This window comes from Harpia harpyja, chromosome 1 (assembly GCF_026419915.1).
Source record: "Harpia harpyja isolate bHarHar1 chromosome 1, bHarHar1 primary haplotype, whole genome shotgun sequence".
NCBI classification, from domain to species: Eukaryota; Metazoa; Chordata; class Aves; order Accipitriformes; family Accipitridae; genus Harpia; species Harpia harpyja.
Genome location: NC_068940.1, coordinates 94251332 through 94278482, shown reverse-complemented (window position 1 = coordinate 94278482; position 27151 = coordinate 94251332). Strand labels below are relative to the sequence as shown.

General features: G+C 41.9%; 1 protein-coding gene across 2 annotated transcripts in view; it reads right to left on the bottom strand.

The window, feature by feature from the left end:
* Positions 1-26778, bottom strand: part of CCNY (cyclin Y) — a 133911-nt gene extending 107133 nt beyond the window's left edge. Inside the window, exon 1 of one of the 2 annotated variants that reach the window (XM_052806166.1) lies at positions 26195-26778. In XM_052806166.1, coding sequence (XP_052662126.1) covers positions 26195-26348 — 154 coding nt within the window. In that variant the 5' untranslated portion in view covers positions 26349-26778. The remainder of the gene's footprint in view (positions 1-26194) is intronic. The other variant, XM_052806191.1, reaches the window with a different exon arrangement.
* Positions 26779-27151: the final 373 nt, after the last annotated feature.

Sequence of the window (27151 nt, the reverse complement as noted above, 5' to 3'; positions counted from 1 at the left end):
TCAGAGAATATTAAATGTTCTTAATTTTGAGCACAACTCAATGAGTAAATAAATATGTTAGAGCAACGTAATTTGATTTTAAGCATCAGGTGTGTAACAAAATCTCAGTTTCAAATCACTGAGGACACATATGGCATTTCCTATTTCTCTACCCAGGTGCAGCAAAATGTTCCTATGTATAGGAACACCCTGAGGAACTCAAGAGCACACACAACTCACGTGGCCTTAACCACTACATATTTAAACAGGTCAAAATCTTGCAGGGACTTTGCAAAGTCCTCAGAAAAAGAGGGCAGCCAAAGGCAAACCACAAGTTAATATGAACTGTCCTGTCAGGCCTGATGTAACTTGACAGGCATGAGTTATGCACCTCTGATGTCCGCAAATCAATGACCAAGAAAAGTACAAAAATAAGTTAAAACCCTCAAATCAGAAGATAAATTTTAGGAAGATTAAGTAAAAGCAACATTAAATTCATTACTATCAGGTAAGACAAAATATTACACTTGTGCAAGAGGTTTGTGATTGAGACAGTCTTCTTGCCACTCGTTCAGTAGTTGCCCAGGCTTACTTGCACAAAGCTGAAAAACAGATTGTTACAGAGCTCCAACATTTCCATTTAGTGCCAGCTAAACTCAGGTCTATTTTGCAGCAGTCTCAGCCATAACAAGAATTACTTCAAAAACCTCCTTCTTATAGTGAATTCTCTAATGGCAGTTTTCAGCCCTCTCAGTGTGCAACATGCCATAATATATGCATGATCAATCAAACCATTTAAAATTTCACTGATGTTGAAACTGAAAGATTAATGGGGTCCTACTCCTGAAGTATCTCAGAATTAAACAAGTTCTGGCATGAAACAAGCTAACTCCACAAGTCAGATTGGAGATTACAGGAACTCCAAATTCAGTTCGCTGCTTATCTTTAACAGTATTTATTGTTCTGGGGAAAAAAATTGCAGGTGTTACATAGTTCTGGAAAAGGCCTCTGAAAATACTTCTCTAACACACAGAAAACAAACATAGATGACTAAATGCAAAACAGATCTCCTCTTAAGAAAAAGCACACACTACTACTCATTCAGAGGCCAGCTACATACTAAGGTTTTGGGATCCCTCTGTTTGTTTTTACATCTCACAAAACAAAACAAAAAAAAACAGAAAAAAAAAAGAACAAATAAAAAAAACCCAAACCCAATATAATGTTTTAAGAATTTTTAACACTTTGGTTATCATATATGCCATATATTTTAATGGTTGGTATCTACTTTTGCCCTAAGCAGGACACTGCAATTCCTCTCTATCAGGAAACTGTATACCTGTTGGAAATTATTTATTCACCCTCTGTTAGACAAGAGTATTGCTTTACAACATAAAATACAGCCTCTACTAGTTATCCATTCACCTTTCTGAAAAGACATAACTGGTTTAGGATTTGTTCTTGTTTTACATGAACTTTAGAACCTATATAGCTCCCTTCTGATAAAGACTCAAATATGGGGAACCCTCAAGGCGACCCTTCACTGTGTCTTCACTTCAAGTCCACCCCCAACTGATTCCCAAAAGGGAAGAAGCAATAACTCAACATTCATGGGGGGGAAGAGAAAATAATTGCTCTTTTCCTACAACAGCAACACAGTGACTTCACAGACAAACTAAAGGAGCTTTCAACTGCCAAGTAAGGACAGGCTATCCAATTTCTCTCCTAGAGCATGCCAGAGTTCCCTTTCCATTCTGCTAAGATCTTAAGGCCAGCTCTGCTTGCTCATACTTCTAGGGACTAAAAGACCCTTACATCTCCATGAAGTAGGACCAACACAGAGAGAGATGATGCAAATTTGCTGTATTTCTGTCCTACTGGGTTTGGGGCAGGGAATTCTCCATGGAGCAGCAGACTCCAAGCCCACTGTCTCATTCGCCTCGTAAAACTCTGGGAACAAATACACAACCTGAATCTGCCAAGCACTCTCCCAAGGCAAAACCAAAGCATGCTGTACCTTTTATGCCCCACAGTACCACTGCTTGATAAACACCATAGTCATTTCACAAATACTATAAAATTTGAAGTCTTTCACACATTTCTGAAGTCCAGTACTTACATGGCAGCTTTGTATCAGCTGCACAAGAAACTTTATTTTAAAATTATAGTTTTGTATTGGTTACTTATTGGTTATTTGTATTGGTTCCACATAAAATGACTGACTGGCACAGTATTTTTAGAATACAAATGTAAAATGATTATACCAGAAATTTCGCCTACTATGGCAGACAGATAAAACCCATCGGGCTCCAGCCTGCCATGGCCTCAGATGAAATCAGCGATCAACTTCAGTGCACACATGAGTGGCTGTGAAAGGAGACACTGTGACATGAGCCTGCAGATTAAAAAGGAAAATTCAAGCCCTTAAAAGCAATTACAGTGTTGAGATAAATGAGCACAGGTGTCACTGGTTTATCTGGAATTAGCATCAGAATTTGGGACTTTCAAGAATTCAGAATGTTTAAAAGTCTGTAAATAAATTAATTTAGTGAAGGAAAATAATCTGTTAAAGAACTTCATTACTCAGGGGTTAAGTTTCTCCACCACAGAAGCAAAGATTAGAGCTAGACAAAACACACAAAGATATTCCTTCCAAGGGATTAATGTGCCCACAGAGACCAGGGTCAACCCTGAAGCTTTTTTGCTCTCAACACACTTGCAATTCTGTTCTGACTTCTGTTTTGCTAGGAAATGAACAATCTCTGCATTACAGCATCAAGCAAGGGGCTAAAGCAGCCCTAAGGAGAAAAAGAGAAACTCCACTTCTTTGTATGGGAAAAATACTTTCCAGCAATATTGTTAATCAATACAAAACTAGTATTTTAAATACTTAAATGCTAAGGCATACAGATGTGATTTGCTAAGTGTTTCCCTAAAAAGAACATACCTGAAATTCCTTGGAAAAAAGGCCATTCAATTACATGCTTGAAGCCTACAGAATCATTCGCTCGCTTGCTTCAAAGGGGACAGGAAAATAACCCGGTCAAATCTTTCACACACTCAAATGCTATAACAGAGGTTTTAAAGATTGAGTGCCTGCACCTTAATTTCACAGTGCCATCCCAGCAAGTTACTTAAGCTGAAAAATAAGCATGTCTCTTAAGACAACGGGTCGTCTCCAACTTCTGAGAATAATACAAACTTGTATTGTTCTCGCTGATAGACTGAGTTGCACTCGTTACAGGGAGATTTTGATTCCTCTCTTTGTGGACGTCTACTTAATGAACTAAGAAGCACAACAGAAGAAAATGACAAAACTCCATTTGAAAAAAGGAGACCCCCATTAGTCTGATTTACTTATTACAAATGGCACACGTACCTGGCCTCTCCTAACTGTGTGAGAGGTCCCCATTCAAAACTGGAAATAGAATGAAACTATTTTTAAAAGTTTTAATTTCAGATTACTAATCACATCAAAATTATGATAATGAAAATAGCAGATTCACAGTTGTAAAAAAAGTTAATTTGCATGATTAGGCATCAATTCTTTAATCAAAATTAAAATAAAAATATGTATTTCTTAGTTTGGATCAGTTTCTTAATATGACATTTAAACATTGTTCATCTCACTTTCCAGCACACTTACATTTCAAGGTGATTCATCTATTTTGTAAATATTCATCCATGTTAACTTTCTATATCAAGCATTTAATAAGCAATGGGTAATACATAAACAGAGAGGAAAGGAAAGAGAGAGAGGGACAGAGACACTGTATTTGCTTAGAATCTCCACAACAGTATTTTTGGCTTCTGTACCACTTCCCTGTGTTTTGCATGTATCCTACAGTTCTCGATATCCTGCAGTGTATAAACAATCAGAAGTCCCAAACCATTCTCCATGATTTTAAGTATATATACATTTATATGCAAATAGGTGTATGTGGGAATTGTCATTCTTACTAGAAGGATTATTCAAATTTAAAATAAATTAAGAACAAGCTTATTATAACATAGCTGAGCACATCAGCGAACAGTGAATTTACCCTATGCAAAAGGACATTTTTCACATAGCAACAGAGAAAAGAGAAGAGCAGAAAATAGTCAAGAGGATCACTTCAAATAGAAAACACTGGAGGTAAATTGGTAGGATTTCTACTGTAACAAGAAGCTTCTCAAAATATACTTGTTTCAAAACCAGAATATTTAACTATTCAGAACAAGGAAAAAACAAGAAAAGTCATCTAGAAAGTAGAGAATTCTTCAGTGGTCTATAAGGATTTCTACACATCAATCAGCATGAGGTAAGGAAGTCCCAACTGAATCAGAAAATAAGCAGTGTTTGTGAAAAACAGAAAATTTTCTTTTAAGCATGAAAATCTGTAATGAATGCATAAAGAATATTTCAATGGCAATACAAATAAAACTGGAATTACTTACTAACAGCTAACTTAATCTTATCAAAATGACAGAAAAGCAGCCTCACAAAGAAAATGCTTATGTATCTTGGTTAGCAGATACAGTTGAAAGGATAAACACAAACCAGAATTAACAATATGAACACCTGCTTGCAATTATTTTTAATTAGAGCAACATTCTTCCACTCCCTAACGACAAAGTTAAAACAGAAGAAAGAACTGAGATAGTAAATGCCAAAGCAAAGACTTTCATTTTGTTAAATGTAAAAGCCTTCTGCTGCCTTTCCATCTGCCTATCTGGAGTTTCAGTGCCCATCACTGAACAATTTCCAGTTAAAAAACAATAGCAGGATTAAAGCTGGTAATGGACTCTGACTGTTCACCCACCAATTAAATATAGCCACCTCCGAGCAGAAACACAACATGTGTTTGCTGTACCTTGCCCTGACACAGCTACCACTGCTGAACATATCTAATGAATGTAAGATACAGAATGCAACTGAGAGAACAACACTGCGCAGGGGATACTCCGCTAAAATGCCCATTTTACATATAATATTCCATGTCACACGGTACACTTGCACTGGAGGCACTTATCAGCTGGTTTTCTCTTATCTTTAGATACAAGAAACCGCAGAATGCCAAAGGGTTGTTTATTACGTGTGTATAAAACTTTTACTTTCAGGAAACAAGCAGAAAGGAGCATCTGAGACATCAGTGAAGTCACAGGCAGTGGCTAGAAGTAGGTAAAAGAAAGCAGTAACAGAGAGATGACAGAACAATATCACTTTCCGTCTATTTACTTTCATATCCAGACTTTGTAAACTAGCATCAGACAATGCAGAACCTTACTGCAATTTCATAAATGACTGGTGAGGGCTTTAAAATGGTGATAGAAGCTGTATTAAAAATGGACAAGATTTAAAACCTCAGAATTTGAGCTCGATAAGGGGCAGTTTCAAAAGTACTGACAGCGTAACATTTTGTAGGTTTTATCTGTTCAGTTCCTCATTAGACTTCAAATCAAGATATGCTGATAGACACGTAGAGAAATTAAGCATTTTCTTTGTTTTAACTAGCCCAAAGTTGCTGGGGTAAAAGGTCAAAGTATTTTCTTCATCAGTGTTCTGGATAGGCTTTAAATAAAATACATAAAAATTATGGTCTAGAATGTCACCTGTTGACTATACTAAACTGAATATTCTGAACACTAATCTTTTGTGAAATGCAATCTTTGAAAAGATTCTTCTGTTCATTGGAAATGAAAGGGAACCGAAACAATAACACCACAAATGCATGAACACTTGACTGCGGTCTCAAATTGCAATATTGCTTCCTCTTTGAATATCTATCTTGTAAATAAATGCAGTATGAGGTGGGGAGGGTGGGGAGGGTGGGGGGGAATGTTAGAAATTTTTTCCCCCTCATATATTGTTTAAGGCACCACCAGATTCGATATGCCATCCACTTTCACCATGTGGCTAGTCCTCAGCTTTAGTTCTACCTCTGAATTTTACTTACTTTTCAAGTCCATAATTTTTGCAATTACTAAAGCTGCCTATATAATCAAGTGCAGTATATTCTGGAAGACACCTTTTTCTAGAAGAAAACACTTCCTTTTATCCACCAGTAGTAATGCATTCCCTGATATAAATCCAGTTTTCTTCTCAGTGTGCTAACAACGCTCTCCAATACACAGAGCAGCAAAAATCTGTTAACAGAAGTTTCATGTTTCTAGTTTCTTTTACTCTTCACACACTGCTATTAGGCAAGGAAAACCCAAACTATGAAGCACAGCTGATGGTTTCACTGCATTCCCACCAAACAGTATTTATAGGCCATGTAATACCCAAATCACCCCCAGCATTCTATGCAAAAAAAGTTAAGAACTGCAGACACCATAAGGCTGACCTATAGCTCCCTCAGAAATTAGGGGGCCAGGACTGAAATAAACTAATAACTTGGTTTTGGAAAGCCTATGCCATTTCCATAGCTGACTCTGAGAAAGTCAACCCCTTGCTCTTCCCTTTAAGGCCAAAAGCAAACATCAGTCTGTAAGGGCATGCAATTTTACTGCACAAGCACTAAAATCATATTTTGCATTGAAAATCTAAACTGATTTGCATGTCCTTATAAAACTTATCAGTATGTGATAATTGTCTTTCAGAATTACATTTTTTGTTAAGAAAAAAATTAAGCAAATAAAAAATAATTAGTGTTTTTCAGCATTCTAGTTGACTCTGAAAACTTGTCACAGTGTGCTCATAGACCCTCAATGCAGCCTAGGCCCAGGTGCCAAATATCTAAGGGTGTCTGCTGCTCACGTACCAGCGTATTTCTGTAGGAACCTAGCATGTGTCCTAATGCCTGGGAAATACAGGATTGTACTCCAAAACAATCCCATGGACAAACTTACTTTCCTGTACCAGAAGAAGCAATCCAAATCTAATACAGTGGTTTATAAACAAGCAATGTAATTTTTTATTATTTTTTTTAAGGCTAGTACTATCCTTCCTTTAAAAATAAGGTCACATCCAAAGACAGTTCTATTTCTTGTCTCCGTCTTTCACATGTTTACAAGTATTCTTCAGTTGTGTAAGGCTCTTCTTCTAATATAGCACAGTGCAGATGTTTCTATGCACACTCTCTGAGCAGCCACTGCTGTCAGAGACATTGGCTTGACCAACTGTGGGATTTCTCAAATTCTCTGCTACATGCCAATACAACACTTGAAAACAAACATGTAAAGCACTTTTTGGAAGGAGGTAAAATCTAGTAAAGGCTTATTTTGCATTTGTTTTTTAACCTTACAGAATAATCAAGAGGTTTACCCTTCTGAAAGTCAGTCTTATACAGTGAATATCTTAGCATACTATATACACAGCAAATACTCATCACAAAATAATGTAGGTAGTAACAGATCCTTAGTCTGAAGGAAGACAGGGAGACAGAAGAGCAGTTGGTCAGCTACCTTTTAAATACACTTTCACAGAGAAAATATTTGAGACAGGAAAAAAATCTGTCCTTTGCTAAAACCCACAAGGGGGTTGAAAAGATGAGAAAGGATTTCCATAGCTCAAGGTTGTAACTACTGTCAAGGCAACTATAAATTAAACTAAGTAGAGACAGTGCTGAATCTCACTCAAAGAAAACAGCAAGTCAAATGCATCATTTAATGCTAAATTCATCTTCCACAGGAGCTGATCTTGTCTTACATATGTACCAACCAACCACCCTAACAAGCATACCACATGCTGTTCACCTTGCAAGTAAGGCACTTATTTCTCAGTACATGTCCTTCACACCTTAACAGCAAGCACAGAAGAAAAGTTTTCAGCCAGGACTGGTGAGAATAAAAAACTCCCATGTGAGCCATGAACTAAGGACCAAAACCCAGAAGGATACCTAGTTTCTGACTGCAAACAGGAAGGTTATTTTTCTTTTTTTTTTTTTTTGAAAAAAAACAATAAAAGTCAAGATGACCTATTGTACAGTGTACAGAGGCATAAAGAAATTAGTAAAGTCTTTGGCCGTTATCAGCTCTATTTGATTTACATGTTCCTGGCAGAAACCTATGTCCCAATGGTTTCTACATTCACACAGAAGCCCTGATTTTCTTTACAGAAAGGTTTTAGTTGTGGGGGTTTTTGTATATACATACGTAAATATACATACACACACAAACACACAAAACAACCCCAAACAAACAAAAAACCCAACCAACCCCACAACTAAAACCGAATCTATTCCATAAATCTTACAGCACTACTCAAGGAAGCAATTTTACTACACGAACTAGATTAACTTTTTACTTGGTCTAAACTGGCAGAAAACCTCTCTTTTTCTTACAGTCCTCAGAAAACTGACACACCCTGAAGGAACTCCCAAAGCTTGGATTTAACTTCAAGAGCTGCATCGATACATCACCTTGGAAAATAGAGAGATAAATTTTCTTAAATGTTATTCCACTGAGTTCAGTTAGGCTTATTTACAACAGATTAGTATGTAACCCTACGCGAGTTTTAGAGCTGAGAGAAGGGTATTTAAGCGAGCAATTTAGACATGCTGAAATTCCTACTATAGTCTGTAGTACCACTTAATAAAACAGTATTTCCCTACCCATTCACCGTATGTCTTCTGATGTGTTTCAAGGGCTTTTAATTCGCTCACAAATATGACTTGTTGAAATGGAGATTGGTTTGCTTGAAAAATGCCTACTGTTATTTCTCATCAATCCTTTTTGTTTAATTCCATCTTTCTGGTAAACAGAGAGCTGAGGACATTTCTTTACTGCTGTCTAAGCTTGAAAACACAGTAAGTCACCCATTATTAATATATTAGTAAGCAGGGGCATGAACACATAAAGAGTGTTGTTCATCATAACAACCTTCATTTGCAAGTAATTTCTGATTCTGCCTTGTTTACTAGGTCAATGTACCACCATGGAGATGATAATGATCCCTTTTAATCAAAGGAATGAAGCTAATGGAAATAATTAATGGTAACTACCAATGTATTAGCTATTTATTTAAGATACATAGGCATTTGCCTTGGGCCAACTGCTATATATTATCATAAGGAAACTGTGACTTTTTTCTCCCATCTGTTTTAAGCTCCATTAAGAAAATACACTAACCACGAGGGAAATACACTGAAAGGAACAGGAAAACACACCTGGTCAATACGTGGCTCAGAGGCTGGTGCCATCGGTGGAATTTTGGGTTTTTTGATCATGGGGAGACTTACACAGCACCGGGCTTGCTAGCGACAGATGGTGTCCAGCTGTCTCATAGGGGTAAGAGAATCCTTGCTCATGAGATGGCAGGGCTCATAGAAAGGGCTTTAAACTAGGTTCGAAGGGGGCAAGGGATAAAACTAGGTGCACCAGAGATGAGCCTGGGAGCAGCATGCCGATGTTAGGGGTGGATTCGATGACCCAGCTCAAATGCATCTACGCCAACGCACGCAGCATGGGCAATAAGCAGGAGGAGCTGGAAGCCATTGTGCAGCAGGATAGATATGACTTAGTCGCCATCACGGAAACATGGTGGGATGACTCCCATGACTGGAGTGCTGCAATGGATGGCTACAAGCTCTTCAGAAGGGACAGGCAAGGTAGAAGAGGTGGTGGGGTGGCTCTCTATGTTAGGGAATGTTTTGACTGTTCAGAGCTACACGATTCTGATGACAAGGTGGAGTGTTTATGGGTGAGGATGAGAGGGAAAGCCAATAAGGCAGATATTGTGCTGGGAGTCTGTTATAGACCGCCTGACCAGGTTGAAGAGACGGATGAATCATTCTACAAGCGGCTGGCAGTAGTCTCAGAATCGTGTGCCCTTGTCCTTGTGGGGGACTTTAACTTTCCAGACATCTGCTGGAAATACAACACAGCAGAGAGTAAACAATCTAGGAGGTTCCTGGAGTGTGTGGAAGATAACTTCTTGACACAGCTGGTGGGTGAGCCAACCAGGGGAGGAGCCTTGCTAGACCTGTTGTTTACGAACAGGGAAGGACTGGTGGGAGGTGTGATGGTTGGAGGCCGTCTTGGGCTAAGTGACCATGAAATGATAGAATTTTCAATTCTTGGTGAGGCAAAGAAGGTGGTCAGCAAAACCACCACTATGGACTTCCGGAGGGCTAACTTTGGCCTCTTCAAGGCACTGGTTGAGAGAGTCCCTTGGGAGACGGTCCTGAAGGGCAAAGGGGTCCAGGAGGGATGGACATTCTTCAAAAAGGAAATCTTAATGGCTCAGGACCAGGCTATTCCCATGTGCCGCAAGTCAAACCGCCAAGGAAAACGACCGGCCTGGCTGAATGGGGAGCTTTTGCTAGGACTTAAGAAAAAAAGGAGAGTTTATCATCTCTGGAGGAAAGGGCAGGCAACTTGGGAGGAGTACAGGGATCTTGTTAGATTATACAGAGAGAAAATTAGAAAGGCGAAAGCTCAGCTAGAACTAAATCTGGCCACTAGTGTAAGGGACAACAAAAAATGTTTTTACAAATATGTTAACAGTAAAAAGAATCCCAAGGAGAATATCTATCCTTTAATGGATACAGAAGGGAACGTAGCAACCAGTGATGAGGAAAAGGCCGAGGTACTTAATGCCTTCTTTGCCTCAGTCTTTAATAGTGAGTCCAGTCATCCTCAGGGTACTCCACCTCATGAGCTGGAAGGCGAGGATGAAGAGCATAACATACCCCCCTTAATCCAGGAGGAATTAGTTAGGGACCTGTTACGCCATCTGGACACTCACAAATCTATGGGACCTGATGGGATCCATCCAAGAGTACTGAGGGAACTGGCTGAGGTCCTTGCCAAGCCACTCTCTATCATCTATCAGCGTTCCTGGTCAACAGGGGAGGTCCCAGAGGACTGGAGGCTTGCCAATGTGACTCCCATTTATAAGAAGGGTCAGAGGGAGGATCCGGGGAACTACAGGCCTGTCAGCCTGACCTCGGTACCGGGAAAGATGATGGAACGGTTTGTCTTGAGAGCACTCACACGGCAGCTCCAGGATAAGAGGGGGATCAGGCCCAGTCAGCATGGGTTTACGAAAGGCAGGTCCTGCTTGACCAACCTGATCTCCTTCTATGACCAGGTGACCCGCCTAGTGGATGAGGGAAAGGCTGTCGATGTTATTTTCCTAGACTTCAGCAAGGCCTTTGACACTGTCTCTCATGGCATACTCCTGGAGAAGCTGGTGTCTCGTGGCCTGGATAAGTGCACTATTCACTGGGTGAAAAACTGGCTGGATGGCCGAGCCCAGAGGGTCGTGGTGAATGGGGTGAAATCCAGTTGGCGGCGGGTCACGAGTGGTGTTCCCCAGGGCTCGGTGTTGGGCCCTGTTCTGTTTAATATCTTTATTGATGATTTGGATGAGGGGATTGAGTGCACCCTCAGCAAGTTTGCAGACGACACCAAGTTGGGAGGCAGGGTCGATCTGCTTGAGGGTAGGGAGGCTCTACAAAGAGATCTGGACAGGCTGGATCGATGGGCTGAGGCCAATTGTATGAAGTTCAACAAGGCCAAGTGCCGGGTCCTGCACTTCGGTCACAGCAACCCCATGCAGCGCTACAGGCTTGGGGAAGAGTGGCTGGAAAGCTGCCCGGCAGAGAAAGACCTGGGGGTGCTGGTTGACAGCCGGCTGAATATGAGCCAGCAGTGTGCCCAGGTGGCCAAGAAGGCCAATGGCATCCTGGCCTGCATCAGGAACAGTGTGGCCAGCAGGAACAGGGAGGTGGTTGTTTCCCTGTACTCGGCACTGGTGAGGCCGCACCTCGAGTACTGTGTTCAGTTTTGGGCCCCTCACTACAGGAAAGACATTGAGCTGCTTGAGCGTGTCCAGAGAAGGGCAACCAAGTTGGTGAGGGGCCTTGAGCACAAGTCTTATGAGGAGCGGCTGAGGGATCTGGGGTTGTTCTGTCTAGAAAAGAGGAGGCTGAGGGGAGACCTTATCGCTCTCTACAACTACCTGAAAGGGGGTTGTAGTGAGGTGGGTGTTGGTCTCTTCTGTCAGGTGGCTGGAGATAGGACAAGAGGGAATGGCCTCAAGTTGAGGCAAGGGAGATTTAGGTTAGATATTAGGAAAAATTTTTTTACTGAGAGGGTTGTCAAACATTGGAATGGGCTGCCCAGGGAAGCGGTTGAGTCACCATCCCTGGAGGTATTCAAAAAGCGAGTGGATAGGGTACTCCAGGGCATGGTTTAGGGGGCATGGTTAATGGTTGGACTTGATGATCTTGAAGGTCTTTTCCAACCGAAATGATTCTATGATTCTATGATTCTATGATTTATGGGATCAAAAAATGCTATCATGACCCAGTCCTGGATAGTAACTTCAGCCTGCTAGGATAAGAAAGCTTACTTGTTGCAAAACAATAAACCCTGCTACAAAACAGAAGACAAAAGAAGATAAACAGAAGACAAAAGAGAAGGATCCAATGAAAATATAGTGGGTGAACAAAGAAACGAGATGCCGACAGCAAGACAGACAGAGGTAATGCCATTTAGCAATGACACACAACTGCTTTTTTGAACGAAGTCTTGAGTCTCCCTCCAAACACTAAGTAAATACTGTCAAGACTCTTACTTGAAAGATGCTGCAGAGATCTTTCCAGAGATCAAACAGGCTCCTGGGTCAAATTATTTTCCAGATTACAGCTAGATATTACCAACCCTCTAGAGGACATCAACAATAAAACTTTATCAGCACATACTTTCCTATTATTTTCTAACAGATATAAAAAAACCCCCACCTACCTGAGTTACCTGAGGAAAGAGAACTGTAGCAAGCAGTAGGAAGTTAACGGGACTATTTATAAATCAGATGCAATATCCTGTCTCAACAAGTGCTTTCCTGAACTGACACCTGCATGCTAAGCATCTTGTAAGAGCAAGCTCCAGGTTCCGAATTATTTTAACAACTGTTATTCTCACCCAGGCCCTGTTTAGCAAACTCATCATAGGACTTAACTGCAAGATAACAACAAGCTCAGATGCTTTAATATCATTGCAAATATCAGTGCTTTACAGCTAGCAATGGACTTGAGTATACAGTTTATGTGCACTGCTGAACTGAAGCTTCTCAACACTTAACTATATACTGCTGCACCCTTGCCAAAGCAGTCGTATCACAAGTTATCTTCCCCCTCCCCCCCATCCCCTGCCTTATTTCACAGGTTACCTTTAACAGCTTATTTCTGGTACACCTGCATCAAAACTATTTTGCGTCGATGAAAAACAGCATTAAAACCCCCATGTAAGAACTGACAACGGTTCAAGCAAGTCAGCACATTCTCTTGAGATCTAGGTACCTCCACTCATTTTTGTCACATAAATAAGACAAGTCAAGTCATACAGCTGCAGCAACATTTGGCAGTGTGCTGACTCAACATGTGACATTCCCTACAGGTTTGATTAGCGCAGCATGATTAGACTGAAGGAGCTGCTTGTGGAGATGATGGCATGGCCAGCAAGTAGAGCACAGGAAGCGCTCATGACCATCTAAGCAACTTTCTGAAAACAATTTTTAAGAGAAGAAGTAGACAACAGGGCTGGAGAGCCTTTCTGACCTACAGAGCAACAAAGTAAAACCTTCACATGGACAACAGTCACAGACCAACAAAACCAAGGGAAGGAAGAGTACCAGACAGGGGCCACAAATGGGAGGTGAAAACTCTCTCTTGGTCCCACCATTCCCCCACCGGACAGTCTGGCCAGGCTGATCGTGCAGCCAGACCCCAGCAACCCAACAGTGACAGCGCGACAGCCCCTCTTGCCCTGCTAACCCCAGGGTTTGCCACCTGGTTTGCCAGGTGGCCATGGCCAAAACAGGCCAGTTGCCAGCCCCATCAGCTGCCTCTGAGCCCAGGAGTCACACATTCCCACTCCCGCAATAGAAGGAAAAACCTTTTTCAGAAACAGATCCTGCCTTTCAATTAGGCAATGCCAAATTAATCAGAGTTGAGTCCCTGGTGGTTTTGGCTGGGATAGAGTTAATTTTCTTCATAGTAGCTAGTATGGGGCTATGTTTTGGTTCTATGCTGAAAACAGCGTTGATAACAGAGGGATGTTTTTATTACTGCTGAGCAGTGCTCACACAAAGCCAAGGCCTTTTCTGCTTCTCACCCCACCCCACCAGCGAGGAGGCTGGGGGGGCACAAGGCGTTGGGAGGGGACACAGCTGGGACAGCTGACCCCCACTGACCCAAGGGATATCCCAGACCATATGGCGTCATGCTCAGCACATAAAGCTGGGAGAAGAAGAAGGAAGGGGGGACGTTCGGAGTGATGGCGTTTGTCTTCCCAAGTCACCGTTAGGCATGATGGAGCCCTGCTTTCCTGGAGATGGCTGAACACCGGCCTGCCCATGGGAAGCGGTGAATGAATTCCTTGTTTTGCTTTGCTTGTGTGTGCGGCTTTTGCTTTCCCTATTAAACTGTCTTTATCTCAACCCACAAGTTTTCTCACTTTTGCTCTTCTGATTCTCTTCCCCACCCCACCGCACGGCAGGGCGGGGGGGAGAGTGAGCGAGCGGCTGCGTGGGGCTTAGTTGTCGCCTGGGGCTGGCTGGGGTTAAACCATGACAGTCCCCAGATAGAAACCAAGGAGATTCCTCATTTACATGAGGAAAGAAATGCAAAAATATGTAGTTAGAGAAGATTTACATACAGCTGGACACATTGAAGCATAGGCAGACTATCAATTACAGAGATGGTGATTACCAAGAAATTTCTTCCACGAATTGCAAATCTTAACATTGCTACTAACTAAATCTCTTTTCAGCCTTTTATTTAGAAGAAAGCAGTGTATATGCATTCCACTACTCTTTAAAAAGAAAAAACCTACACAGACTCAGAACCTATTTAAAGAATTACAACTCATGCACCACAGTTTATTTGTAATCCCAAACTGTAATCCAGGACATAAATTCATCATAAAGCACACATTTCCAGAACTCATTAAGAAAATTACAGAGATCAAAAAACACGTTCAATGCTACTTAAAAGTCCAAAGACACAGGGGGGAAATACAGAAATCTTACCAATATGTGGATAACTGTCACACAGATCTGAGAGAACAAGGATTATTTTATTTGCTTGACTGTAAAACATGCAGAAGGGGTAGGAAACTAGGAATGTGCAGCAAATGTTGACATGCAAACATGATGTAATCTAGAACAGGAGTTTGAAATTAACACTGAAAGCTATGATGCCATTCTGGAGTCATCACACAGACCCTACTCTAGAATAGACTACGTATTGTGTACTTCTCACCACTCAAAAAGCACAGCAAAACATAAGGGATCAAATAAGAGGTGATGAGATCAGAGACAGGAACTTCTGTATGTTGTGGGTAGAAAAGGTTGGGCTGAGAAGCACAGGCAAGAGGCAAGTAAGGCAGACTATGACAGATACACACAAAAAAGGGGGGGGGTGGGGGGAAGGAGATAAAACTCAGACAATCTTGCTAAAGCTACAGGTATGGAGGAGGGCAATGATCAAAAAGCAGTATCCTTCAGCTGAAAGCTAGTTTTAACATTCTACTGGCAACATGACAAAAAAAGAGAAAATAACATTTTACTTTAAAAATGCTATTTTCCAAAACATTTGTTACATATAATATCTTAGATACAAATATTTCATTCAAGAACACACACACACAAAAAAGTTGGACAGAGAGGGGAAGAGTCTGCTACCTAACCCTAGCCTGTATATTTCCAACAAAGCCAGGAGGTCTAGCCTTCACTTCCGGAGATTCCTGAAGCTCACAAATATCCCAGGGACAACTGCCATGCTGGGTTTACACCACACAGCTATCCAGCAACCCAGTAACAGAAGAGGCCCTCAGCTAACCGTGGCCACCAGGAACAGAAGGAAACGGAGACATCAGCGGCGTGCCCAGGACCTCGCTGCACGTGCCAGTTCCATCATGCAGTGGCTTGCCCACAGTGAGTGACTACCTTTTCTTTAGCATCCGATACCTGGCAGAAGTCACAATCTCAAAAAGTACCATACTTCACTTGAATAACTACTGTGTACAAGCCAGTATTAATACACAATTTTTTTCTAGAATAACAAATACATTGATATCCGTGTGAACCCATTTTGAGATAATCCACACAAAATCATTGAGACAAAAGAACTACTGATGGCTCCCTTAAGATCTCTTCTCCTTTTCTACCCACGCCCATGCATAACTTCACTGCTGTTGAACTGCAAATTTATATTCAAAAATTAAAGCATGCAGTAAGGAAAAGAAGAAGAAAAAAAAAAAAAGAAACCACATAACCAGATATGTGAAGACATAAGATCAGTTGTTCAATGTAAGTTCAGGTTCTCATGTAGTAACATAAAGCTTCAGTGTTTGGATTGCATAAACTGTGATTCAAATACTTGTTATAAAAATAACTGTTTACTAAAACATTTTTTAAAGAAATGTGACTTAAGGTCAAGAGCTTACTTTTCACAAAACATTCATTTCCAGTTAAATTTAACTTGGCAACGTCCCTTTCACTTAAATATCCATTTTGCCAAGGGGAAACAAGTTCCTAGATGTAGAATTTACATCACTGCTTATATATGGAATTTTAAATATTGGTTTTGTTTGCTTTAGCTTTCAAAGGCAGTATTGGTTTGTTTTTCTCCACAAAACAACCAGTTAGATCCCTCCTACTGCGTATTATTTTTATCACAGACTGGATCTCCAGGACCACCTCAGCAAGAGGAACGTTTCTCCTACCTAAACCCCTGAAAAAGTACACATACGGCTCAGTAAAATTACAGTTCCAATTTCTTTCTTTCTATGTTGGACACAGAGAGGATAACTGTATATTGTCAGTGCAGTATACTAGACACTTACCATCTCAAATGAATTATCCAAAAAAGGAGGAGGACGTTTAGCTGCAGGAAGCATAGTTTGAAAGCTTAAAATAAAATTGCATTTCCAAACTCTTCACACCCCTTCCACCTCCACTGACTGACTGAATAAAATGCATATGGATTTCTGCCAGGTAGGAATAGTCACAACAAAAAGCTTTGAGAACAAAGTGCCACTGAGAGCTATGTGTTCATAGCTCCCTATGAACACATCATCAGGCGGGACTGACACATAGCTTATAGTAGGGGCACATATAAAAAATCTTGTCATTCACTCATGAAGCTGGATTTTATCTTGATGTTTATTTTAATGTCTGAACTTCAAATCTACTACATATGATCCCATAGCAAGAAATACCAAAACGCTAATCAGAAGAAAACTCCTGTATCTCCATTTCAGAAGCCCTTTTCAGGAAATGTTCATTCCAAATGCAGATAAATCTATTCACTGATTACTATTCAGTATTTGAAATACTAGAATTTCAAACCATATATCTGAACAACTATGTCGAGATTAATCACATTCCCTATTTTAATAGTGATAATGGCAGAGAATTTCAAATGAAAGCAAGAGCATCCTCAAGAGACTTTACTGAGTTTGGGGATCCAATAAGTTTAAGATCCTGCCTATAGCTGTAGTTGAAACTGTGTTAGCAACTAGAAATAAAATTATTTCTAATAAGATCTGAAACTGTGGGTTTTTTCCTAAGTACAGACACAGTAGAATAATGCACTGAATGGTTAGGCAAAACATTCTGCAATAACTGGACTTACCATTATGAATTTTATCTCTGTTGATTTCAGTTATATAGTTTCATAAACTTAATTAATAAAACCAAAACGAGTCCTTTCAAGTCCTCCAAAATGAAAAGCAAACAAAACAAACCGGTATCAGAACAGATTATAAAGATCCTGATTCATAACAGCTGTGATACTATCTCCCAGACACACAGGAGACTGCAATCCTATAACAAGCAAACCAACTGTCTAGAAATAAAAATTTCTATTACGATTATCTGCATGTTCTCAATCATAACTTTTTCTTCTTCTAACCTGTATTTCACAGTGGTTATTTTAACAGAATTCTTTGAGGAGGAGGAAGTGGAGGGGACAGACAGCAAATTAATAGAGACTACAGCTTACTGAATATACTGTATATATGACACTATAACATACAGACAACTTTTTTCAAGCTACAAAAACAGATGAGATCTAAAACTCTGAACATCAGCCTAGGAATCAATAGCTCTAATTAATTTCAAATGCTGAAAGACGTTCTTCAAGGTCTTTACATCACTCGTATCATTTTACAAAATAACACAGCTCACAAAGCAGTTCAGACATGTAATTACTGTTTGTAGAGCTCACTGACCACAGCCTGAAAGTTTCTTTCAGCCAAAGCAGGGAAGCATGTCCTGCCTTGTTCAGGACCAGTTACAATTCCCAAACTTTGGATCTTCGACTAATGCAGTCTCCTTCCTTAGGAAGGTCAGAAAAGAGGATAAAGAAACCACAGTATATTTAGGTGTAAAATGGAACTATTCATAAACACTAAAAAAACTCCAAACAACTACAACACAGAGGCATAACTGCTGCCAGTCATTTCACATATACAACCTCACATATACTCACAATTCCTAAACTACCTCTCCTTAGAGAGTTCACATAGAAGCGACAAAGTGTAGGATAGTATTTCAAAATATCTTTGCTGATCAAGTACAGCTTCTTTCTCATGCAGTATTACTTTCAATATCTGAAATCAACACATTCTTTCCAGGAACAAAGATGGTAATAAGTTTCTTTACCAGTTGGAAACATTCAGTAAGATGTCATAACACAAATAACAACACAGCAACAAAAAGGTACCATTTCCCAGAATACTAATGTGCTGGGATATAATGCATACAAGAAACAATTTTAAGTACACCAATAATCCACTAATTTTGCTCCAAATCTAGAAAAGGATCCCTGTACCACCAGTCTCACATCTTCATTTAGTAACAATGCACCTTATCATGACATTTTTGGTAGCCTGGCTTTATAAAAACCTGGAGCAGTTACCACTTCCTCTATATCTTCTGTAACAGTTTTGTCTCCTTACAATTCAAGTTTTGGATTCAGGAATAACTCATCAATTCCCACTCTTAATGAAATACAAATACAGCAAAGAAAAGAAGCTTTTAAAATTTCAACACAGTCTCATATTGGTTTCCATACTGTTGAAACTAAATCTTTTCACTTCCCATCTGATTTCTTCTGGACCTCAGCCACAGGAGTGTAAGAATAATTTTGCAAACAAAGAAACAAGCAAGCAAAAAGCCTGAGATACAATTTTTTTTAAAGCTGGGTTGTTTTTCTTTTAAAAATAAAATTCTCCTTGCAAAGCGAGAAGGATATCACGCAGGTACCAGTGCAGATGCTCTTCGCCTCTAAGAACCACAGTGGAGAAGAATGTGGGAAGTGTTACACGAGGTAGATGACAATACACTTTTAATGTTAGGATTAGCTCTACTCCATAAACTTGTCTTAGTGTTCAAATATTACAATTTTCTGCAACATTTTTGCACCAACAAAGATAGTAATAAAGTGCCACTCACAGTGACAAAAACATTGCTTTTATCAATAAATTTTGTTCAAACCTTCATAAGCTATAAGACAAGAGCACAACTTCTGCAGTGCAAACTGCATCTACGAGAGCACAGCAAAGATGTTTCAGCAAAATGGTTACAACATCAGCCTGACTTAACAGAAATAGAATTATTTTGCAAAGAAATAACACCAGTTACTGGAAAATGTACACTCTTGCTGATCTGAGAAACTTGTCTTAGCTGAATGAGTCGGTCTAACAAATCCTTTAGAGTTTGCAGGTCTAAAATGTTACAAGCATAGTGAGAAAGGAAACAAAAAAACAAAAGGAAAAAAAGGAAAAAAAAAAAAAAAAAGGATTTCATGCAAATTCTCCAACCAGCTTTCACTAGTAATTTCTCAGTAATGCCAATCACAGCTCCTTGGCCAGCTTCTATACTAGCTGAGGACTAGTCTTCAAGGTAATACTGCTGCTGCTGCGTTCTTTCTCCATCTAGTTCAGGCTAGTGAGCACTCTAAATTTAAGCTAGTCCTCCCAGGAGAAGCTCAGAAGCTGCTGATGCTCAAACTGGACTGGCTGGGGGCATGGCTTGTGATGACATGTGGGGTCTACACAAGCAGCAGTTTAAGTTGAGCTCAGTCAAACCATCTCTGAATTTTGCTCAACTTCTGCAAAAAGTTTCAGCTTGGTAAACATGAAAATCCCAACAGTACATTTCAGCAATTCTGGAATATTTGCTTTTAAAGTTGGATTGTAAGGAGACAAAACTGTTACAGAAGATAGGGAGGAAGTGGTAACTACTCATTGAAGGCACCACCTAAGCATACTGCTGGGACTATTCTATCTAAATAACAAATTGCTAAATTTAAAAAGTTTATTAACATTTACTAGCTCATCACATACTTTTCAGAGATGTATACCACATATTTTAAATATTCTGCAGGATGAAGTAAAAAAGATCACTCCATATGTCAGAATGCACACAGAAAATTAATAGATTTTAAAAGCTCTAGTTATCCCAGTTCAAAGGAAAAGTAAAGAAGCAAAAGTAATGCCGATTCATTTCTACATAGAAAGCTCAGAGAAAGGCTATACATTGTTTATATTTTCAGTTTGTAAACTGTACTTCATATTCTGACAAAGATATTAAACAAGGAAGTTATTTAGACTATGCCTGATCTGCAGCTGGCTGGCAGGACAAGGGCAGCTATCAGGTAGCGCTAGGCACTGCTCACTTATTCCCCTTCCAACCTCATGATACAGAGAGCAGCTAGAAAAAGGCATTCACAGTGTCAGTAAGTTGCTATATGTGCACAGCAAACAGCACCTCGTTTCAGAAAATGGTGTCCCACCATGTGGGTGCCAAACTTCAGGACTGCCTTTTGTACCGTCCGACCTTGAGCAAGGCCTGAAGATGCAGTAAACATACCCTGAAAGTCTGAAAAACCTTCAGTATGCACATAAAATTAGGTAAAAGAGCTATGACCACACAGTGGAGAGGTCTTCATTCCTTTTAAACAGATTATTCCTATTACATGTAAAATCCAAGGGAAAAAGCCTGCCTCAAAATACAGTAGACCTTCCATTTTCAGAGACCTATAATTTTTAGTCTTGTCATTCTGTTCCGAGTACCAATTCAGCAGCCAAGACTGTTGATCTTGTGTAACTCACTTTCAAAGAAATTCTTAATCAGATGGCAGTACACCAATAAAATTCGCTAGAAGTTCAAATATGATTAGTCTTAGCATGTGTGCACCTGAAAGCTTCTACAGCTAAATATAAAAATACTGACTTCATAAAGGGTGTAAATTTAGTGATTTGATGTGAACAATGTGAAAGTGAGGTTTTAGGAAGGCTTTGTACAACATGATGGTGCCTCTGAGAAACAGGGCACAGCACAGAATAAACAGATGAAGCTGATAGCAGAAATAAAAAAGAAAGCTGTGAGGTATGCATCACTAGCAGCATGCAGTATAGGGCTAAGTTCAGTGATGTAGGCCACAGCAGGCTCCATTTTTAATTTTTTGATGCACAAGATTGCAGTGGTACCTTGATACGTGACCTCTGACAAATGCTTAGGTAGGTAACGCAAACAACAGTACTGAAAAGCATATAGATCACCTCTGTGCAGGGATTCTGGCTAAGGGAACAAGAAAATTTTTGAAAGAGACTATTTTCTTTTTTTTAAAGAATGGCTATCCTTTTACGATCCAGGTGTTAGCAGGAATGTCTGTGTGCAACATATTCGATCTTTAATTTGCTTCTGAAGTGCTTGTGTCTTGACTTTTGTGAATGTAGGTCAGTTCCTTCACAACGTGCAACCCATCATGCCCTAGCTCTTGAAAACACCAGTATTCCCTTTCAGCAAAATTTCATTAGGTATATGCGGCAGACATTTTAAAACTTTCCTGTATTTTGCTAAAATCTCATAATTCTTATAAAACGCAGTAGACAGAGATACATAAATACTAACTAATCTCATTTCAGACTCCCATGTGCCAGTTTCAAGAAGGTGGGGGAAAAAAAAAATGTAAATTAACAAATAAATGGCTTTTTAAAAAGCAGTCCATTCTTAGGAGCCTGTGTATTATGCAGCAAAAAATTAACATGATTGGCCCATCATGAAAAGGGCTGAAGAGGTTGATCAGTGATGCACAGTTGCACAGGATGACATTATCTGAGCTAGCAATGAAAAATGACCTAGTGACATTAGCAGGAGTTTACAAAGAGGGGAGAAGAAAATCTGAATTTTGTGGGGCTGGGGGCGATGGGGGGATGGAGGATGAGACAGGAGAGGGGCTAATCATTAAGAACTGTCTTTCATTCAAATAGCCTAGGAACTCTCCATCTAGTCTCTATTTCAAGAACAGCCTTTTGGCCAATTTCATTATAGGGTATCAGCTTTGCTTCATGCCATCATATTTGTGGTAAGACATCCCTTCGCCCCCTCCCTACAGCTCCATACTTGAAAAGCTTACTACAGAAATCATGCTTCAAACAATCACATTTGAGCACATCACCACACGCTTTTTCTCAAGTTAAACCAACAGTGGGTCTGACTGTGTGACCTGCTGATGTAAATAAAGAGTAAGTGGAGTCCAGACTATGGTCAGTCCAGCTAGCCAGGATTTAAACAATGCATACACAGAGATGCTTACACAGCTTGCACAGACAAAAGTTTATATGCAAATGAGATACAGAATCTGATACATTAAGGTTTCTACCATTTTTACTTATTGTTGTAATTAACGCTGCTGTAAAAAAATGTCTTGATGACAAACAGATAGAGCTAGGAATCTGCAAGTCTTGCATCCAACTGCCATAATTTTCTTAAAGTAAATTTTTAAATGTGAAGCACTGAAAAATGTTGAAGCTCCCCCTTAGCAATAAATCATCAAAAACAGACGGTAAGCTCTGTATGTTACAATTATTCTCTTGCTCTTTCTCAAAAAAAAAACAGAAGTAAAAATCTGTCAGGTGTTCTTCTTTATCATGAGCCTGTACAAACAAAATAAAAAAGAAAAAAAAGAAAAAAAAAGCATTCTGGTGACTGCATAATATTCAGAGAGGCAATTTTGCACATGTGTGGATTTTTATAGAAATCCATTACCTTCTTAGAAATTTGGGGGGGTGGAGGAAAAAGGAAGAAAGAGAAATTCACCATTATCTTTCTCCAGAATAAGTCATTTGATAAATTCCTCCTAATCAAATCTCTTTCGAAATTCCTTTCTCTTTCAGATACCATCTTATAAACAGTTGTGAAATATTAGAGAAATTGGGATTTTCGGACAAGGTACCAATGACGTAGAGGTAAAATCTTGCTATAAAACCCATTCCTACTGAAGCACAATTCCTACAACCATTCTTTGAAAAACTGCTACTGGATTGGGTATTGTACTTGAATTATAGGAGACAATTCAAAGGCATGATCTTGAAGGCAGATTTGACGAATGTTTCCTTATGAAGTATATAAGACTGGCAAATGTCAAACACTTCTACTAGTACTAAAACTTCCAGTTAAATCACTCAAAGGTTTGACATCCCTCCCTATTTTTCTTTCTCCTTCTCATCCTGCCAGAAACAGGGTCTGCAACTGTGAAAACCACTCATCTCTTAAAACCTTAAGCAGCCCACAGCCAATCTAAAGGTTCCAGAAGTTCTTGTTTTATTCAGGCAGCTTCACCCACTCCAAAAAATAAAATGTTTCATGAATTTCCATGAATATAAGCATGAGAGCAACTTCCACATGAAACACATTAACTCAGACACTGCATGTCGTGATTTGTCACAGTCCCCGAAAGTACCACTCACAAGGTAATTGCTTGCTAGGGACACAAATTTGCACTTTGGGAGCCTGGCTGTCACTGCCACATGTACTGAGCCAGATGGAAGGGCAAGCTTGAAGAACAGCAAGAAACATAAATTTGAAGTGTCAAAAAAGTTTCTTTTCAGTGTATCAGTCTTTGGTATCACTTATTTAAAAAAAAAAAAAACAAAACGTACATTTGGCACCACTACCAATTTTGAGAAACTCTTGGAAATACTTTATGACGTGCAGGAACACTAAGGAATCAATACCCAGCATTTTCTCTTCACGACACAGATAATCACACTATTGTTCTTTCATTGTAAAGAACATCATTGTAAAATGATGAAAATATCATTAGAGTTCTCTATTGTGAAGTTTTTTCCCACCCCAGTGTCTCATCTGTAAACATCTGTATGCCATACAATGTCAAACAATCCAACAACAAAAACATAATAGCTAGTCTAATAGGAAATAAAATTTGAGAAACACAGTATCATCTTATTACATTTAGTAATCAGTCTATCATCTTTCACCAAAAGACCTTCAGTGAATATGACTCCAGGGTAACAGACCTGCAACAAAGCACGCTTCAAAAAGCTGCTTTACCCAAAGTATCTCCAGTTGTTTTGTGTGTACACACATTTATTGTCCATCAGTCTCCCCAGTGAAAACTTATTCCTCAGACTCTATCCATAAAAAGGGGCAACACTACAGTAAGGCACAGAAAGGGAAGCCAAAATTGTTTGCTCTTTTTCGGAATTAAAGACAGCTTGCCCATTTGAAAATGTGACACTGCACTGACAATAGTCCCAGATCAAAACCAACAAAATTTAAAAATAAATAATACAAAAGGTATTCTCTGTGTTCTAACAACAGGTTACAACTCTAGGCTTGAAACATGCCACAGTTTAAAGGAGAAGAGAGACAGAATACACATGTGCCTTGATCCAACAAATGAAATGACCAACAAAGTTGTTTTTTTTTTTTTGCAAGTAACTACCAAGATGCAGGAACTTATCTGCATTACATGCACATTTTAACAAGCACACATCCACTTACTATTTCCACCTATGCCCTTCTTCCCATCCTGAAAAAAAACTATGTCAAGAAGAAGGCACAAAACCCACACATCTCTGACCAAAAACTCTGTGTTGGTATGGATGGAGAAATCCGTACCATCAGAGAGAGCTGCATGCTGCTATGCTGGACAACCCTGCTGTTGGAAGAATTAATCATTCATAGATCAACAATTGGTTCTTTCCTCTCCCTGGCTTTCTCAGACCAGACCATTATGTATTTTTTTCCACCTACTGATCATGTTATGCTCCAATTTTTCAGCCGCATGTAGCGAAGACAGTTGAAAAACATTCATATTTCCAGAATGTATCTCGTTAAAACAGATAATCTTAACCAGAGAGGGAACCCATCTGCTTCTATGGGCTTCATAACTTTGCCAGTGTCAAAGAACTGACTTAACACAAAACTCTGCAATAAAATCACCATCGAATAAGCTACCAAAAAAATGTGGAAGGCGAATTGAAGCACACCAAAGTCACTCTTTCTGGCTTTCTACCAAAGGCAGTTCATGTAAACTAATCCATGAGATAGCTGACCTTTTACCAAGTAAACTTTTAGGACTGAACACTTCAGCTAATCAAAACCTCAATTACACATATACGTTAAACCACATCTTTAAAATTAAGCTGTATCCTGGTCAGCCAAAACAGCAGCACGTTCAGTCGTCACCAAACCAAGCGGAATACGGCTTTTCGGAACACCACTGCAGAGAAAGAGAGGGAGAGGGAAAGGAGCTAGTCGTGATTTCGCAGAGCGCTGCCTCATCGCGGCAGCCACGGGGGAAGAAAAAGTCACTGGAAGAGAGGGTTGTCAGGGGAAACATTTCTCCCACTTTCACCGCTGCCTGGGTTCGTCCTTTAAACCCCCAGCCCCGCAGAGGCCTGGCAGGTGCCACACCGGCAGGTGACGTTCGCTCGGTACAGCGGGGACTGCGCTGCCCAGCCCTGCGAGCAGCAGGGACGGAGCAGAACGCTTCCCTGGGCCGGAACCCAGCCCTGAGAGACGCCGGTGCCGGAGCCCGCCGGGCCCCCCCGCTGCGGGCGGCTGTCCGTAGTGCCACCTCACGCCACCCTGGGTGGGGGGAGAAGGGTCGGGGGCAGCGCAGACCCGGGACCAGAGGGCTGCGCCTTGCCAGAGGATGCGGCGGGGGACGCCAGCCGGCCCCGGCTGGAAGGACCCCGCGCACCTCTCCCCGGGGAAAGGAGCGGCTCCGGAGGCTGAGCCCCGCGCAGATGCACGGCGACCGCCCCGTGAGCCCCACAGGCGCGGCCGTGGGGACCAAGACCGGGCAGGCCGTCAGGGCAGCGGGCTCAGCGCCCGGGCGGGGCGGCGGGACCGACCGGCCCCACCCGCGGGGGGAGCCGCCCGGGGCAGAGCCGTGGCCCCGCCGCAGGGAGGGGGAGGAAGGGAGGGGAAGGGAAGCGGGGGCTCTCGCCGGGCCGCCCTCACCGTCGATGTTCTCCCGGTCGCTGATGTGCTGCAGGTTGCAGCCCGTGTCCTCCCGGCTCAGCTCGGCCTCGGGGCGGTAGGACTCCAGCCGGGAGTGGGCATTCCTGCGCAGCTTGGGGCTGGAGGAGACGCAGCAGGAGGTGGTGTTCCCCATCTTCTCGGCCCGGCCCCGGCCCCGGCCCGGCTCGGGAGGAGGCGAGGGGCGGCCGGTCAGCAGGGGCGGCGGGAAGCCATGGGCAGCGGCGGCGGCGGCGAGGGGGAGCGGCGGGGGAAGAGGCGGCGGCTGCGGCGCCCTGCGGCTGCACTCGCCGGAGGATCCCCCCGGCGGCTCATCCGCGGAGGCAGCCCCGCAGCGCGGCCCGCCGGCGTGGGCTGCGGCAGCTAAGCCCTCCTCCGCGGGCAGGCAGCGCAGGGCCCGCCGAAGCACAGCCCCATCGCCGGCGGCGGGGCCGCCGCGCTCCTCCCCCGCCCCCGCGCAGCCGCCGGGCCCGCTCCACGCACGCACCCACGCGGCAGCGCCGCAGCCTCCGCGGCAGCAGCGGCAGCCGCAGCAGCAGCAGCAGCAGCAGCCGCCCCGGGCGGCCCCCGCTAACCGGTTCCGGTTCAAGCGGGCGGTGACGCCTCCCGCCGGGCGGGCTGCGAGAGCTCCGGGGCGGGGGGGGGGGGGGGGCGTGGGACGGGGGATCGGGGGGACGCGGCGGTGCCCGGCTGGGCGGAGGGGGCCGCCCCGGCAGCCAGCGGCGCGGCCGGCGGAGCCCGCCTTCAGCGGCGGCCTCCCCCCCCGGGGGGCGCCCGGCGCGCTGGCCGTTGGGCCGCCCGCCGCGCTGAGGGGGCTGCGGCCCGGCGGCGGGAAGGCGGCCCTCCTGCTCGGGGCGTCCCCGGTCGCCCTGCGCGCAATCGGACAGCTGTATTTTTACGCAGTCTGAGAGGAGAGCGCGGTGCGGGCTGGGGGAGGCG